Source organism: Jaculus jaculus, chromosome 2, assembly GCF_020740685.1.
Source record: "Jaculus jaculus isolate mJacJac1 chromosome 2, mJacJac1.mat.Y.cur, whole genome shotgun sequence".
NCBI lineage: Eukaryota > Metazoa > Chordata > Mammalia > Rodentia > Dipodidae > Jaculus > Jaculus jaculus.
Genome location: NC_059103.1, coordinates 49,711,443 through 49,726,266, shown reverse-complemented (window position 1 = coordinate 49,726,266; position 14,824 = coordinate 49,711,443). Strand labels below are relative to the sequence as shown.

The window sequence follows — 14,824 nt, the reverse complement described above, 5'->3', positions numbered from 1 at the left end:
CACATACAAACTTTTTTTCTAATACCAATTATAGACAAATAACAGTGATATGAAACTGATGGATATTAAGAGTGTTGTTAATAAATTAGAGTTAATTGTATATTACATAATAAATGTATTACTCTTTTAGATTATATGCTATAAATACAAAAGTGAAATGCTATTTCTGAGATTGACTATCTGGAAATTATAATTGTTTTCTTATATATATTTAACTTTTTTTCACAATGTTAACCATAAGTTTTATGAGGCTAAATACAACAAGTTGTCTCATAACAAGTGATATTACATTTATTATATCTATGCCCATATACACATTCACACAAGATATGTACAAGACAGAAGCAACAGTATTCCCCATTCATGGGACCATGTTTCATTAAGCATCCAAAAAAGCAAAAAAAAAAAAAAAAAAAAAAGGTAAGAACAAGAAAGCAAGGCATGGTAGTTAATTCCAGTTATGAAAATATTTCTTTTTCTTCATCACTTTTTTTTCTTTTTTGGTTTTTCAAGGTAGGGTCTCACTCTAGCCCAGGCTGACCTGGAATTCAGTAGGTAGTCTCAAAATGGCCTCGAACTCACAGCGATCCTCCTACCTCTCTGCCTCCCGAGTGCTGGGATTAAAGGCGTGTGCCACCATGCCCAGCCTTCCTTCATCATTTTGATTTTGCCACAGTCATTGATTGGGACTCAAGAACAAAAAATATTGTGAGGTGAAAATTGCTAGTAAGAAAAATGCTAGAATAAGAGAGTTGCTAACAGATGATAGTGTTCTAAGTTAAAATGTTGTTGTGCCTTATAGGACGCTGACAGGAAATCTCACAGTACCAATCTTGAGAAGATTCTTTACCTTTCTCTAAGGTTCTAGAAAACGTTTTGTTCCCTATAAACCTGAAAATGACCTTCCCCATGCTTAAGCTTCTCAGACACACACCCTCTTCTCACTCTCTAAAATTTCTTATAAAATTCACTGTCAAGGGAATGCTCCGGTGAAGCCACCACCACAAGCAAAGGAAAGTATGACCTCTCTCCTCCTCATGTGCGAGGGGCAAGCTTCGTGGCCAGCTGCGGAGACAGCAGACTGTTTAAACCCCACCGTGGCACGGCAGGGCACACATCCTTGAAGGGAGCCTTGTGGGGAAAAACTAGTTCCAAACCTTTTTTAAGCTTTTAGGCTGGCAAAATCTTTTTTCTCAAACATTTATTTTTAATTTTACTTGTGCGTGTATGTGTGTGTATATATGTGCGCATGTGCGTGTGCAGGCATGAGTGTACCATGCACGTGTGTGTGGCTCACAGGACGACCTCAGGTGTCAGTTCTCAGCTTTCACCTTGTTTGACACAGGATCTCTTTGTTTCTCACTGTTATTGGCCACAGTGTCCTTCTGATGTATTTTTCAAACACAGAAAACCCATCTCTGGAATTAGCCATATGCTATAAATTTCCTACGAACAAATAGCCAGTCTGGCACATAGCATGTATCCCTAACTTTAAGATATCTCATTCTGGGCTGGAAGGATGGCTTAGCAGTTAAGGCCTTTGCCTGAAAAGCCAAAGGATCCCAGTTCGATTTTCCAGGATCCACGTAAGCCAGATGCACAAGGGGGCACATGTGTTTGGAGTTCATTTGCAGTAGCTGGAAGCCCTGGCACACCTTTTTTTTTTGGTTTTCAAAGTAGGGTCTCATTCTAGCCCAGGCTGACATGAAATTCACTATGGAGTCTCAGAGTGGCCTCGAATTCATGGCGATCCTCCTACCTCTGCCTCCCAAGTGCTGGGATTAAAGGTGTGTGCCGCCATGCCCGGCCCCATTTTCTTTTCTTTCTCTCCATCTTTCTCTTTCTCAAATAAATAAATTAAATATATTTAAAGAAAAAAGATATCTCATTCTATACAGCTGCGCCAAACCTCCTCCCATGACTGCAGAGGTCACTTTACAAGAACTAGTTTCACAAAAAGTCATCAGATATCCTCCCCTCTCTATTTCTTTCACACACACACACACACACACACACAAACACATACACACACTACTAATGGAAAGTTCAAGGCTGAAAGCGTAAGTGAGAGAATTGGGATTGGATTCCTGAAAAGGTGGACAAGCCAAGCCAAGGTAGCAGGCTGGCTTTCTGATGCCAGGAGGCCCTGCTTTGGCTCTCTGCTTACCTGTAGATGGTGTTGTCTTCCTTGCTGGGTATGGACTTGAGGTCTGTGAGATCCAGGAACCGGTCATGGAAATAGTGGAGGTGTAAGATGCACACCAGCAGAAAGGAGGTGGGAATGAAGATGCGCGTGAACAGTTCAGCCACAGTGAACTGCTTTAAGCCAAGGTCCTCAAGCCTGTCCAAGAAGGCAGAGCACAAAACAAGAGGCTTTCTTAGGTACTGCAGACCACCTCTCCCTCACAAACTATCACTCACCCTTTGCTTTTTTTTTTTTACCATTCACTGAATCCCTCACTACTGACCAGTCCCTAAAGCTTTTGTTTCCACCAATTCAACTATCCTGCTTTCACAGTGGTCAGCAAACTTCCTTAAAGTTGTCAAATTCAGTGGATACTTCTCCATCCTTCTAGTCCCTCTTGAAAGAGCCCCAGTCTCAATACCATCACACATCCCTGGTCTCCTTGTCTATGTCCACCTTCTTCTCTACTGTCCTTCTAGTAGCTGCAATTCCAGGATGCAGACTGCCGTCTCTTCTTTCCCTGTTCTCTTCTTCATTGGTCTTAACCATGTCCCATTTTGATGCCCCAAAACTGAAATGCCCGCTAGCAGCACGATAATTTCCCGTGGATATGCTCTACTGGAAGGTGGCTGCTTCACAGTAACTTCATACTTAGTGTTTCCAAAAACACTGGCCTTAGCTTAGCTCTTTTCCTCTTTGGACCACTTGCTCTGTCAGCATCTGCCCATATGAGTTTCAGACATTTTTCCTTTCCTTCCTATCATATTCAGCCACGTCTGCTTCGCCTTCCAAGTGCCCCCAGAAGCCACTGTGGTTGTCATGTCTCTCTACCGGGCACCTTGTCTGGTCAAGATGCCATTGTGATCTTGTTTCTGTTCCTCCAGCACCGCCCTTTCTCAGCTGAGTCACAGATCTTTCATGACTCAGAAAGAATTTTAGTAAGGAGGAAGTAAAAATCACCTGCTAGATGTGCACCTCCTGTAAGCCTGGATGAACCCTCCCACATCTTTAGCCATTCATTTTCTCCCTTGCTCCCAGAAGGTGAGGCTTCCTTCTATTTCTCATACACGCTGGGTCAAGAGCCATCTTGCCTCATGACCTCTGCATCTGCTCTTCTCTGCCAGAAGTGCTTTTTCACACCCATCTCCAATTCCCATGTCTTTCCTAAGAAAACTTCGCTTTTGTCTTTCAAGCTATTTAAATGATACCTTTGCTGTTTAAGTCTTTGGGGTGTCCCCCATAAACTTAAGTATTCTGAATGCTGATGGCAATTGAAAATTAAAGCCTCTTGGAAGTGGCGTATTATTGGGGGTGGGCTTATGGGTGTTATAGCCAGTGTCCCCATGCCAGGGTTTGGTACTCTCTCCTGTTGCTATTGTCCACCTTATGTTGCCAGGGGGTGATGTCAACCCTCTGCTCATGCCATTGTTTCCCCTGCCATCATGGAGCTTTGCCTCGAGTTTGTAAGCCAAAACAAGCCTTTTTTTCCTACAAGCTGCTCTTGAGGGGGTGATTTACCAGAAGTGGGGTGCCAATTTGTTAATCCAGGGGGGAATAAAGCACACTTTGAAGAATGGGACACTCCTTCAGCATTCAGGCCCCTTCAAAAGACCACATTCTTTCTGTTGTCTCAGTGCAGTAAAGCTGGCCAAATCTCAATGGTTGTAATCTCTCATACCGTTTCAGTTGAACAGGCAGCAGTTCTGGCCCAAAGATTTCTTTCTGTGCCATATCCCTCTGCATGCACCAGTCGGTTTCTATGCACTGCAAGCCTGCACAAGTTCTCAGGTCAGGGGTATAACAGCCAGCTTCTCACACAAACTGATTCTGGCCTAGTCCAGGCAAAGCTCTTTCTCACCCTCATAAGCCAAACCTCACAGTCCATAGTTCTTACTGAATTCCGGTCTTGCAACTCTGACCAGAATAATCCATCAAGCTGTACTTACAGCACTGCAAGGCATCTCTCAGGCAAGGTTTCAAATTCATCCACATTCCTCTTGAAAATCAGCTCCCAAAGGCCAAAGCCATGCAGTGAGGTGTCTAGCAGCAAATGACACCACTCCTGCCAGCAATACAAACCTGACTGCAACAGGAGGCCATTCCATTTATAGCTTTCTCCATTACTCCTGAAGCCTGATTTTTCCTTCACATCCCTTCCACAATGTTTAATGCATTAGTATTCATTAAAGAAGAGGTTTTGTTTTTGCACTGCTAGACTATAAGCTGCCTTCCTTGTTTCCTACACACATATTTAACAAGCATCTATGACTAGACCCTGAAGAGGTATTTTTCTAAACACATGGCGGTCCCTTTCTTCTATGATTTTTTTCTCCTTCACACTCAGGGTGTGTGTTTGTGTGTGTGTGTGTGTGTAAATATATATATATATATATATATTTTAGGAATATATATATAAGATAGGCTGACCTGGAATTCACTAGGTAGCCTCAGGGTGGCCTTAAACTCATAGTGATCCTCCTACCTCTGCTTCCCAAGTGCTGGGATTAAAGGTGAGAGCCACCAACGCCTGGCTACACTTCAGTGTATTTGAAGCCCAAGGCCCAATTCTGGCTAGACTTCTAGATGAATTTCATCAGCCTACAAAAGCAAATTACACAAATACAGAACACTCTGTCACAAATGTGGAACATGTGATCTTATTACTCCAGGTATACCACATGGTAGCAATGTCTCTCTGTGGCACCAATTACTACTTAGTCTAAGCCTAGCAGCAAGGAAGAGGCCAGGCTGCAGAACTGTGCTCTGACCTGGAGGGCAGAGGGCATGGCCCAGCACTTCTAAAAAGACATGTTCCACAAGGGTCTGACACTGCAAACGATTGTTTTATCAAAAATTTCCTGAAAATCCATCTGTCAGTCAAGCTCAGATCTTGACAGAAGAAATACAAAGAAAATTGACTTCAACATCTTGTTTTTAAAGACCTTATACATATTGACTATGTCATGTTTTATTAAAATCTCCCATAGAGATGTCAGAATAATATGCATTCAAGCCTTCCAACCTGTGCACCATCTTCCAATCCCATCCCATCCCACAAAAAAGCGGCTTACTTTTCTTTTTTTAATCCGGTCATATTTTGCCACAGGCCCGGGAAGTTTTCAAATTGATAAGTATATATAAATATGAGCACCAGCATAGTGTAAATAACTACTGACATCCAAAAATATTTCAGAATTTTCCTCCACCACTCATAGTGCACCTGGGAATCAGAAATTTGAAAAACAAGAGAATATTTTAAGAAATGGCTGTAGAAAACTCACAAAGATAACTCAGTTTGTTTACATAAGATGGTGATTACGTATAGGAAGGAATCTTTGAAAATCAGGTCCATTTTACTTTCAGCTTTTTAAAGTTTTGTTCCTAATTTGGTTAAGATGTGGATTGGTTCTATGAACTAGGGTCATGTCTATGAGCAAGCTGCTGGACCCTAGTCCAGCCTAGTACAGTTGCTATGAGCATGAAGTTCCAGACACTCCCTGAGTGACTCTCACCTCTAGGAGGGACCCAAAGATTGGAATGTCATCATGGTTTTGATGCTTAAATAAGACTGTAAACTTTTTAAATTCAATATGGTATTACATGAATAAAATGTGAACTATTCATTAGAGAAAATCAATTCAGTACTTCAAGAAGTATTCAAAAGTTCCTAAATTTCTGTGGAGAGCATTCCCACATATACCTCTCATTTCCACATGTAATATATTTGTTTTCATTGCTACCTATAGGAACATTTTACTGTTTTTTAAAACATTTTAATATTTTTATCATTAGATTCCCTTCTAACAGTGGTTCAAACTGAGTTTGTGGAGAGGCTAACATTTTAATCTCATTCTTTACAAATGTTAGTGATACCACCTTACATGTATTTAATTATGTACATATACACACATGCACACACAAATAGTTTTCTGGTCCCAAAGCTTGTAATACCAACAAACTGGAGATTTCTACATTATTGAAGATTCTCCAAACACTATTATAACTACTATATATTTATATATAATTACTATATATGTTTGAATATATATTTGAAAATATTATCCAATTACAAAGATTACTTTCCTGCATCAAGAATTTTGGAAAAAAAACTCTTTTTCTCTGATTTTTTTTTCATTTCTTTTTTTTAGAGAGAGTGAGTGTGTGAGAAAACAAATTAGCACACCAGGGCCTCAGCCATTGCAATCAAACCCCAGATGCTTGTGCCACCCAGTGGGTATATGCAACTTTGCATTTGCCTCATCTTTGGGCAGCTGGCTTATGTGGGATCTGGAGAGTCGAACATGGGTCCTTAGGCTTTGCAGGCAAGTGCCTTAGCCACTAATCAATCTCTCCAGCCCTCTGATTTTTAAAAATGTTTTATTCAGTTATTTATTTTAGAGAGAGAGAAAGAGAGAGAATGGACATGCCAGGGCCTCCAGATACTGCAAACGAACTCCAGATGCATGTACCTACTTGTGCATATGGCTTACATGGGTCCTGGAGAATCGAACCAGGATCCTCTGGCTTTGGTAAGCAAATGCCTTAACCACTAAGCCATCTCTCTAGCCTTGATTTTTTTTTTAATGTGAACTTTTTTTTTTTTTAAATTTGATTTATTAGTTTTCTTTTCATCAAATAAAGGCAGTTTGGTACCATTGTTTAGGCTCATCTATGATCTACCCCCTCCCATTAGACCCTCCTTGTTGATGTAAATGGGTCGTGCACTGTGGGGAATACCTTAGCACTGAAGCAGACCAAAAATGAGCCTAGATTTTTAAAAAAATCTAAAAATTTAAACTAGAAAAAGAGCAGGTACTGGCCATTCTTCATTTCAGGAACTGTACTGGTTAAATGTAATCCATCACTTTCTACATTGTGTTTGTGGAGTTACAGCAACTTAAAATCTCTGCAGAGGAAGCTCTTGTCTACTCCCGAGACAGACCCGAGAATGAAAAACTCAAGTATGATGGTTTGCCTACCTGGTACAAGGCCACACAGAACAGGAACAGCACCATGTAGATGATTTTGTACATGACAATTTTGCCCTCAAAGCTGACAAAGAAGAACATGCCCCCACAGACGTAGATCCAGTACTTGATGAACAAGGCCACCACCAGGTTGCCCAGCACCTTCATGATGTCCTGCTCATCATCTTCTCCCATGGCCTCCTCTTCTTCCTCTTTCTTTCTCTCTGGTTGTGCTTCCTCTGCTTCCTCTTCTTCCTCCTTCTCTCTGGGCTCTCCTTCCACTTGTACATCTTGAAGTTCCTCATCTTCAAAACAGAACAGGGTGCTATTGTTCTTGGCTAGTTATCTGACTATAGCCCTACTTTGACTGTGTGTGATATGTGTGGACACAGAAGCATGTATTTTGCAAGTTATGTATTTAGGATGATTTTGGACTTTCCTAATAAACAAGGAGACATGTATAATTAATGTATAGTTGATTTTCACATCTTTCCTGCAATGCAGTTTACAAGAAAATAGCTGTGATAATATTTGTACACAAATTCATTCATAGCATTATTTTCTATTTTCAGTATCTAGGATCCAGACTCTAGAAATGTAAATATGTGACAATAACACATATCAGAGTTCAGTAATTTCCAATTCTGATTGTTTTGTAGCTCTATATAACTTAACAAGTACTTGAATGTGGTTAGTACTGACAATTTTAACCAAAACATGTGTTTAAAGAACCAAAAGTATTAGAGTTAAAGCCAAATATAATTCATTCTAAATTGGGCTTAAAGAGCAATTATAACTTAACTAAGCCTAAAACCACTTAATGTGTTAGAATTAAAAACATCTCATTTTGCTTTAAAATATTTTAATACACAAGATATTGTGTTCACAGAGCTATCTAAATTTGAAAAATTTATTAAATAGTATAATAGTAGTCCTAGTGAGGTTACTGCAAAATAAATTTAGGAGGTCAGATTATTTATCTCCAATTAACCCTTCTTTACGAAAATTAACTGGTTAGTCATTCTCCTTCTGTTGACATTCCAACTCAGGCAAGATTTGAATCATATAGGCAGACTTTTCAAGGCCAGCCTGAGACTACATAGTGAATTCCAGGTCAGCCTTGGCTAGATAAAAACTCTACCTCAAAAACAAAACACCAAAAACAAACAAACAAACAAGAAACCCTCCCAAATCCTCCAACAACTCAATGGTTAGACTTAAGAACTACATAAAAATATTAGGCTTAATAAGAACTATATTAAAATAAAAACTAGATAAGAATGATCTGAGCTGGTTTTCTCATGGTTAATTCATCAGACCAGATTCTGTATGCATACTTTCCTTTACAGTCACAGTGCTATTTTAACTTCTGTAAGAAGTGTCCAATCAAAGCTGGGTGTGGTGGTGCACACCTTTAATCCCAGCACTTGGGAGGCAGAGGTAGGAGGATTGCCATGAGTTCAAGGCCACCCTGAGATGACAGAGTTAATTCCAGTCATCCTGGACCACAGTGAGACCCTACCTTGAAAAACAAAAAACAAAAAACAAAAAAAAGTGTCCAATCAATTCTATAAGCAATAAATTTACAGTTACTAATCTGCTCATGGAGTTTGGGAGCAAACTGTTCTCATTTACCTATGTAGTAGGACTAGAATTGAAGAGATGTTAATAAATCACGGTCCCTGGCTCCCTTCCTCCTTCCTTCCCAATCTCTCTCCCTCCCTTCCTTCCTTCTTTCTCTCCTTCCCTTCCCTTCCTTTCTTTTATTTCATTTCCTCTTTGCTATTCTCCTCCTTTCACTTTCCTCCTCTCCTCTCCTCTTTTGTCTTTTTAAAATAAAAGTAGAGGATTTGAATTTAAAAGAGTGAGAAATTTCCTTGTGTGCTCTAAAAGTTACATGTTTATTATTGGGCTGGGGATGTAGTTCAGAGTATATAGTGTTTGCCTAGCATGGGAAAGACCCTAGATTTGAAGGTAAAATTAAGATAAAAGTTACAAACCACATGCTATTTTTATTCATCTCTCATGTCCATGTGTGGTTCCACGTGGTCTGAAGAATACAGAATTTCCGATGTATTTGGGGATCTTTCTAACCTTGCCAAGCACAAGACAGCCACAGACTTCCCACTCTCATTTACCTTTCTCTTCAGGCTCCTGACTTCCAATTTTGACTTCAGACAAAAGAGCTTCCTTTTCCTGAAGGGCCTTTTGCTCAGTGAGGTGCTGCCTCAAGAGCAGCCAAAAAGTGATGGTGAAAAGAATCTGAAACCAAAGCGAGTGACCATGACTTAGCAACCAATAGCAGTGCAGACACATGTGTTCCCATGCTGTGTTGTTCACGTGACAATGGGAACGCAACATGTAAATCTTTTTAGTTGAGGTGGAGTCAGGACATCCCTTAGGTTTCTACTGAAGGAAACTGCTTCCCATGCTTTTTACTAGGAATGATGGTATGGGAGTGTCACGTGCATACTGTGAGTCTCAGGAAAATTAACCAGACCAAACTACTACCATTTGTAGGAAACCAACCTCAGCTTACTGGATTCCCTTAAGAGCTGTGTCTGTGGCTGACTTGACAGTGATATCACAACCCTTGTGAGAGGCTGGCACGTGCCCAGTGTAACACTCCCTTGTCTCTGCAATGTTCCTTGTTTTGAAAAGTTCCACAGATATGGAAAAGAAGATTCCATAAACAGAGCCCCTTATTTTCTCAACAGTCTGCCAGTGGTGAAGGACTTGTAATTCTAAGTGTTTCATTAATGGGTTTTTGGGAGCTAGCAAAGAATTTTCAAATTTAGAAAGCTCTGTATTTTCGGGATTTCATTACTTGGTATGTAGTAGGGATTTTACCTAATTTAATCTTTTGGGTAATAATTTAATCGAAGTACAATTCACACACTACACAAGTCACCTATGTAAAGTATACATTTCAAGTAGTGCACGCTTAGAATGTGTGAGGTCTTAGGTCAGATTCAAAGAACATTCTTTCCCAACACATATAATTCAGTGGGTTTTAAGGTAATTTACAGGGTTGCACAACCCTTACTGCAATTAATTCTTTTAAAAACAGATTCATTTTTATTTCTTTATTAGAGAGAAAGTGAGGGAAAGAGAGAGCTATAGACTGGGAATGGGCCAGCCAGGGCTTCCAGCCACTGCAAATGAACTCCAGATGCAGGTGCCACCATGTGCATCTGGCTTACGTGGGACTTGGAGAATCGAACCTGGATCCTTAGGCTTCACAGGCATGTGCCTTAACCACTAAGCCATCTCTCCAGCCCTGCAATCAATTTTTAAAATATTTTCATCACCTCTTATTAACTTCAGTCACTAATTTACTATTTGTCTGTATAGATTTGCCTAACCAGAACATTTTCAGTAGAGAGAATTAAATAATGTATACTTTTATATAAATTATTTATTTACTTAGCATAATAGTTTGAAATTGTATTCATGCTGCAGCAAACATAGAGTACTTAACTAAGTCCTCCTTTTCTTTGGGCTAGGATAGACTAGGCTGCTATTAACATCCATGCACAGTGTTTTCAACTCTCTTGGTTTTGTAATATACACCTGAGGCTGCTATTGTGACTCTTAAAATGATTCTGTGCTTGACCTTTGGAGGATTTGACAGACACTGTACATTTTCCAAAACCGCTGCATGAGTTTACATTCCCAGCGGCGGCACATGATGGTTCTGATTTCTTCACTTGCTCATTAATATCTATTTGTATTTTTTGATTATAGTCTTCCTAGTGGATGTGAAGTGGTATCTCACCATGGTTCACAGAAGGCTTTTAGTAAATATTTGCCAAGGAAGTGAAAAAGAAAAAAAATTAAAAGGTAAACGAACGAGTCATTGTCACCTTGAATTACTGCTTACTTAACTATCTGTAAGTTTCCAGCATCATTTCCCCTTTGGACATAAACCTGAGGTAATAATCTTCATAAACACATCTAGCACATAATGAGATCAGGAACCAAAGGACTGAAATTTTTGAAATGTTGGCATTGTAATTCTAGTAATTAAACTCTGTACAGCTCTGAGTTAGGAAAGAACCGTTTCTGAACTCATGGGTACTCTCTCTAAACAATGTCTGTTTAGTAGTGCTTATTTGTTTATATTTGTTCATATTATCAGTATTAGAGATTTCACCTAGGGCTAAGTAAGACTACCACTGAGCCAGTCTACTTTTTATTTTTTATTTTGAGACAAGGTCTCACCACATTGCTCAGACAGGCCTTGAATTCACATTTTAGCCCAAGAAGACCTCAATCTCGAGATCTTCATGCCTTAGATTTCTGAGCACTTGGAATAGAAGTCTACACCGCCACACCTGGCAGTAATGTGTAAGGAGAGATGCAGATAGAGAATGGGCACACAGGGCATGCCTCTTTGTACGTCTGGCTTACGTGGGTTCTGGGGAACTGAACTGGGTCCTATGGCTTTGTGGGCAAGTGTCTTAAACCGCTAAGCAATCTCTCCAGCCCAATACTTAATTTTTATTGCTTAAACTGCTTCCAGAAAATAATTGAGGAAAATTTCAATAATCAAATGACTGTAACAGGATGTGCTAATGAGCCAATTTTACAAATGATAACCTGCCAAGTCTATTCCTTGGTCTATTTAACATTGCATTTTTTCTATTTTACATTATATGCTCCTATTTTTATCTCTAATTATGAGTACACGTCAATTTATAAAAATAATTTATATTCTAAATCTTTGAGTAGAAAGCACTTCCATTTTTAAGTAAAAGGAAAAAGCATGGTAAATGTTCTCAATTATCATTGCAGCTTCTTCAGAGCCTAAGGTGGGAGACTTACTTGGGTTCTATATTGAGTTCAAGGCCATAGTAAGACCCTGTTTCAAACTAAAGAGTAAAAAGAAGGCTGGAGATATATGGCAGAACAACACTTGCCTAGCATGTGCAATGCCCTGGGTTCAATCCTGAGCACTGAAGGGAAAAATAAAGAGGGACCTGTAACGCTAAGCAACATCTATTATTTTCAGACTCGCATCTGCCTCCTTTTTGAAAGGCAATGACTATTTAATGGAGCCTACTTTTGTAACTTTTTGCTTGGTATAATTCTTTACAATGACTACATTTCTTTTTCTTTCCTGTTTTCTTATTCATGTACCTTTGAAGCCAGTTCTCCTGGTTCTTTCTTTTCTAGAAATCCTGGGACCTTTTTAATTTCAGGAAGTTCGAAACTCCAGATGTACTGTAACACCAACAGCAGATTTCCGTAGGCAACCATGAAGGGAGAGCTGATCATGGCGTATTTTCTTCTGTTCCGGATCATCCAGAGGGTGCATGACCAAATCAGCAGCACGAACGTCAGCCAGCTGTGGTAGGTAATGCTCCATGCCTGCAGAGAGCAGAGAAAGTCCAAGTGGCGAGGGTTACTGCAACACATAGTCCACATTCTGGGATGTTAAGAAGCCGTCTGTACGGATGTGGTTAGTAGCATTTAGGTTTGTGAAGAGGGCACAGACCCTTGAAGAGACAATGGAGAGACCCTAGCCAGCATCACAGGCAAGAAGAAGGGGAAAGGTGAGTCTACAGACAAAAACAAAAACATAACCCTCCCAACAGAAACTAATGGCTTTGACTTCCTTTAGGGGCAAGCCAAAGGCCATTTAACCACAAATCTCTTCATCATTACCTTACTTTTTCAGCATTAAAACAATTCTGTTCTTTTCCCCAACCAGTTTGGAGTCAGCAGCTATGAATCGTGAATGAGTGTGGCCCATAGATGACTGAGAATGAGAGCTCTGAGCATCATGGGGTTAAACATCCATGCTGAGCAGATAAACATGACAGAAATTGGGAATTTTATGGGAGGAAATTGCTTATTGGACATCCACACACCAAAACAATAAGGCCAAGTAAACAAAAGCCAGCCTCAGTTTCTGATCTATAAAAACAAAGAGTGGTCATTGCCTTTAGAAAAATGTCATGTTTTTCTCTAGTTGCACTAAGCTTTCAGAGAATAAGAAATTTCTCTTCAGTAGCAGATTCCCTAGCAGCCCATAAACCTGGCTCATGGACACTAACTTCAGAAAGCCTGTACCTGTCTCGAGACTTCTGAACGTGCTCCTGGAAACCAGAATGGAAGGACCATAGATGACAGAAGCATGGAACAAACAAGTATGTCTTCTTAAATTTTAAATTTGCCCTAAATCACAGCTAGATTTTTGAAGTGATATTATTAAAAATTATTGTTAGCTGGGCATGGTGGCACATGCCTTTAATCCCAGCCATCAGGAGGCAGGCATAGGTAGGAGGATCGCCATGAGTTCAAGGTCACTCTGAGACTACAGAGTGAATTCCAGGTCAGCCTGGGCTAGAGTGAGACCCTACCTCAAAAAAACAAACAAACAAACAAAAAAAAACTATATATATATGTAGTTTAGGGGCTGAAGAGATGGCTCAGCAGTCAAAGGTACTGGCTTGCAAAGCCTAATGGCCTGGATCACTTTCCCAGTATCCACAAAATGGCCCATGCATCTGTAGTTCATTGTTTGGGGTTCATTTGCAGTGGCAGGAGGACATGGTATGCCTATACTCACTCTCAGTCTGCTTGTCTGCCTACTCCTCTCTCTCTCTCTTAAATAAATACATTAAAATATTTCTTAAAATTATTGTTTATAATACATGCTAATTATAAATTAGGAATAAAAACCATTTTTACTTGAATTACGTTAGTATCTTATTACTACTGTCTCAATAATTTTCAGGAAAATATTTCTTTGAAACAGTGTTTATCAAAAACAGTGTTTATCATATTAAGTCATATGTCATGTCTTCACATTCAACAACACATTTAATGGATTTGTATTAAATAATATATTCCATGCATTTTTATCCTAAATGAAATGCAAATATTACTTTGCCATTTTTTAATATTATTTATTTATTAGAGAGAGGGAGAGGAGAGAGAGAGAAGCAGAGAAAATGGGCATGCCAGGATCTCTAGCCACTGCAAATGAACTCCAGACACATGCGCCACCATGTGTATCTGGCTTCTATGGGTACTGGAGAATCAAACCTGGGTCCTTATGCTTCGCAGGCAAGCACCTTAACTGCTAAGCCGTTTCTCCAGCCTAGTTTGTTATTTTTTGTTTGTTTGTTTGAGCCAGAATATAATCTTCAAGATGTCCCAATACCAGTTTTCTTTTTCCTCTCCCACTTTGTTCTTTTTTGGCAAAAAATAGGGGGTATACAAAGGAGAAAAATGAGTTATGAGGACTCTTTTTTTTTTAAATATGCCTTTCCTTTTTAATGCCATGTCACATATGCTGCTTAGTTGCAGTGGTTGGGAGTATCAAGTGCATTATGTTGCCTCCTATAATCAGCTTCAGAGTTGGTGGATAGCTTAGCAGGCTTGGGCTTTGTATTTTAAATACATATATAAATCATTTTAGCACACTAGGCTCCCTGGGCCGCTGCCTCTGTCTGTGACTAAAAGCAAGCTATCAGGAACTTCTAGAGAAGACAGGTGCTATTAAAACACTAATGAGTAGGGCACAGTGGCACATGCCTTTAATCCCAGCACTCGGGAGGCAGAGGTAGGTAGGAGGATTTCCGTGAGTTTGAGGCCACCCTGAGACTTCATAGTGAATTCCAGGTCAGCCTGGGCTACAGTGAGACCCTACCTCAAAAAC

At 39.8% G+C, this 14,824-nt stretch overlaps 1 protein-coding gene across 11 annotated transcripts in view; it reads right to left on the bottom strand.

The window, feature by feature from the left end:
* Piezo2 (piezo type mechanosensitive ion channel component 2) overlaps nucleotides 1–14,824 on the bottom strand; it is a 428,243-nt gene that overhangs the window by 98,842 nt on the left and 314,577 nt on the right. For all 11 annotated transcript variants that reach the window (XM_045144701.1, XM_045144707.1, XM_045144708.1 and 8 more), the window contains 5 exons: nucleotides 12,295–12,525; nucleotides 9,291–9,414; nucleotides 7,165–7,457; nucleotides 5,257–5,405; nucleotides 2,168–2,341 (listed from right to left, as the gene is read on the bottom strand). In XM_045144701.1, the coding sequence (XP_045000636.1) occupies nucleotides 2,168–2,341; nucleotides 5,257–5,405; nucleotides 7,165–7,457; nucleotides 9,291–9,414; nucleotides 12,295–12,525 (971 nt within the window). The remainder of the gene's footprint in view (nucleotides 1–2,167; nucleotides 2,342–5,256; nucleotides 5,406–7,164; nucleotides 7,458–9,290; nucleotides 9,415–12,294; nucleotides 12,526–14,824) is intronic.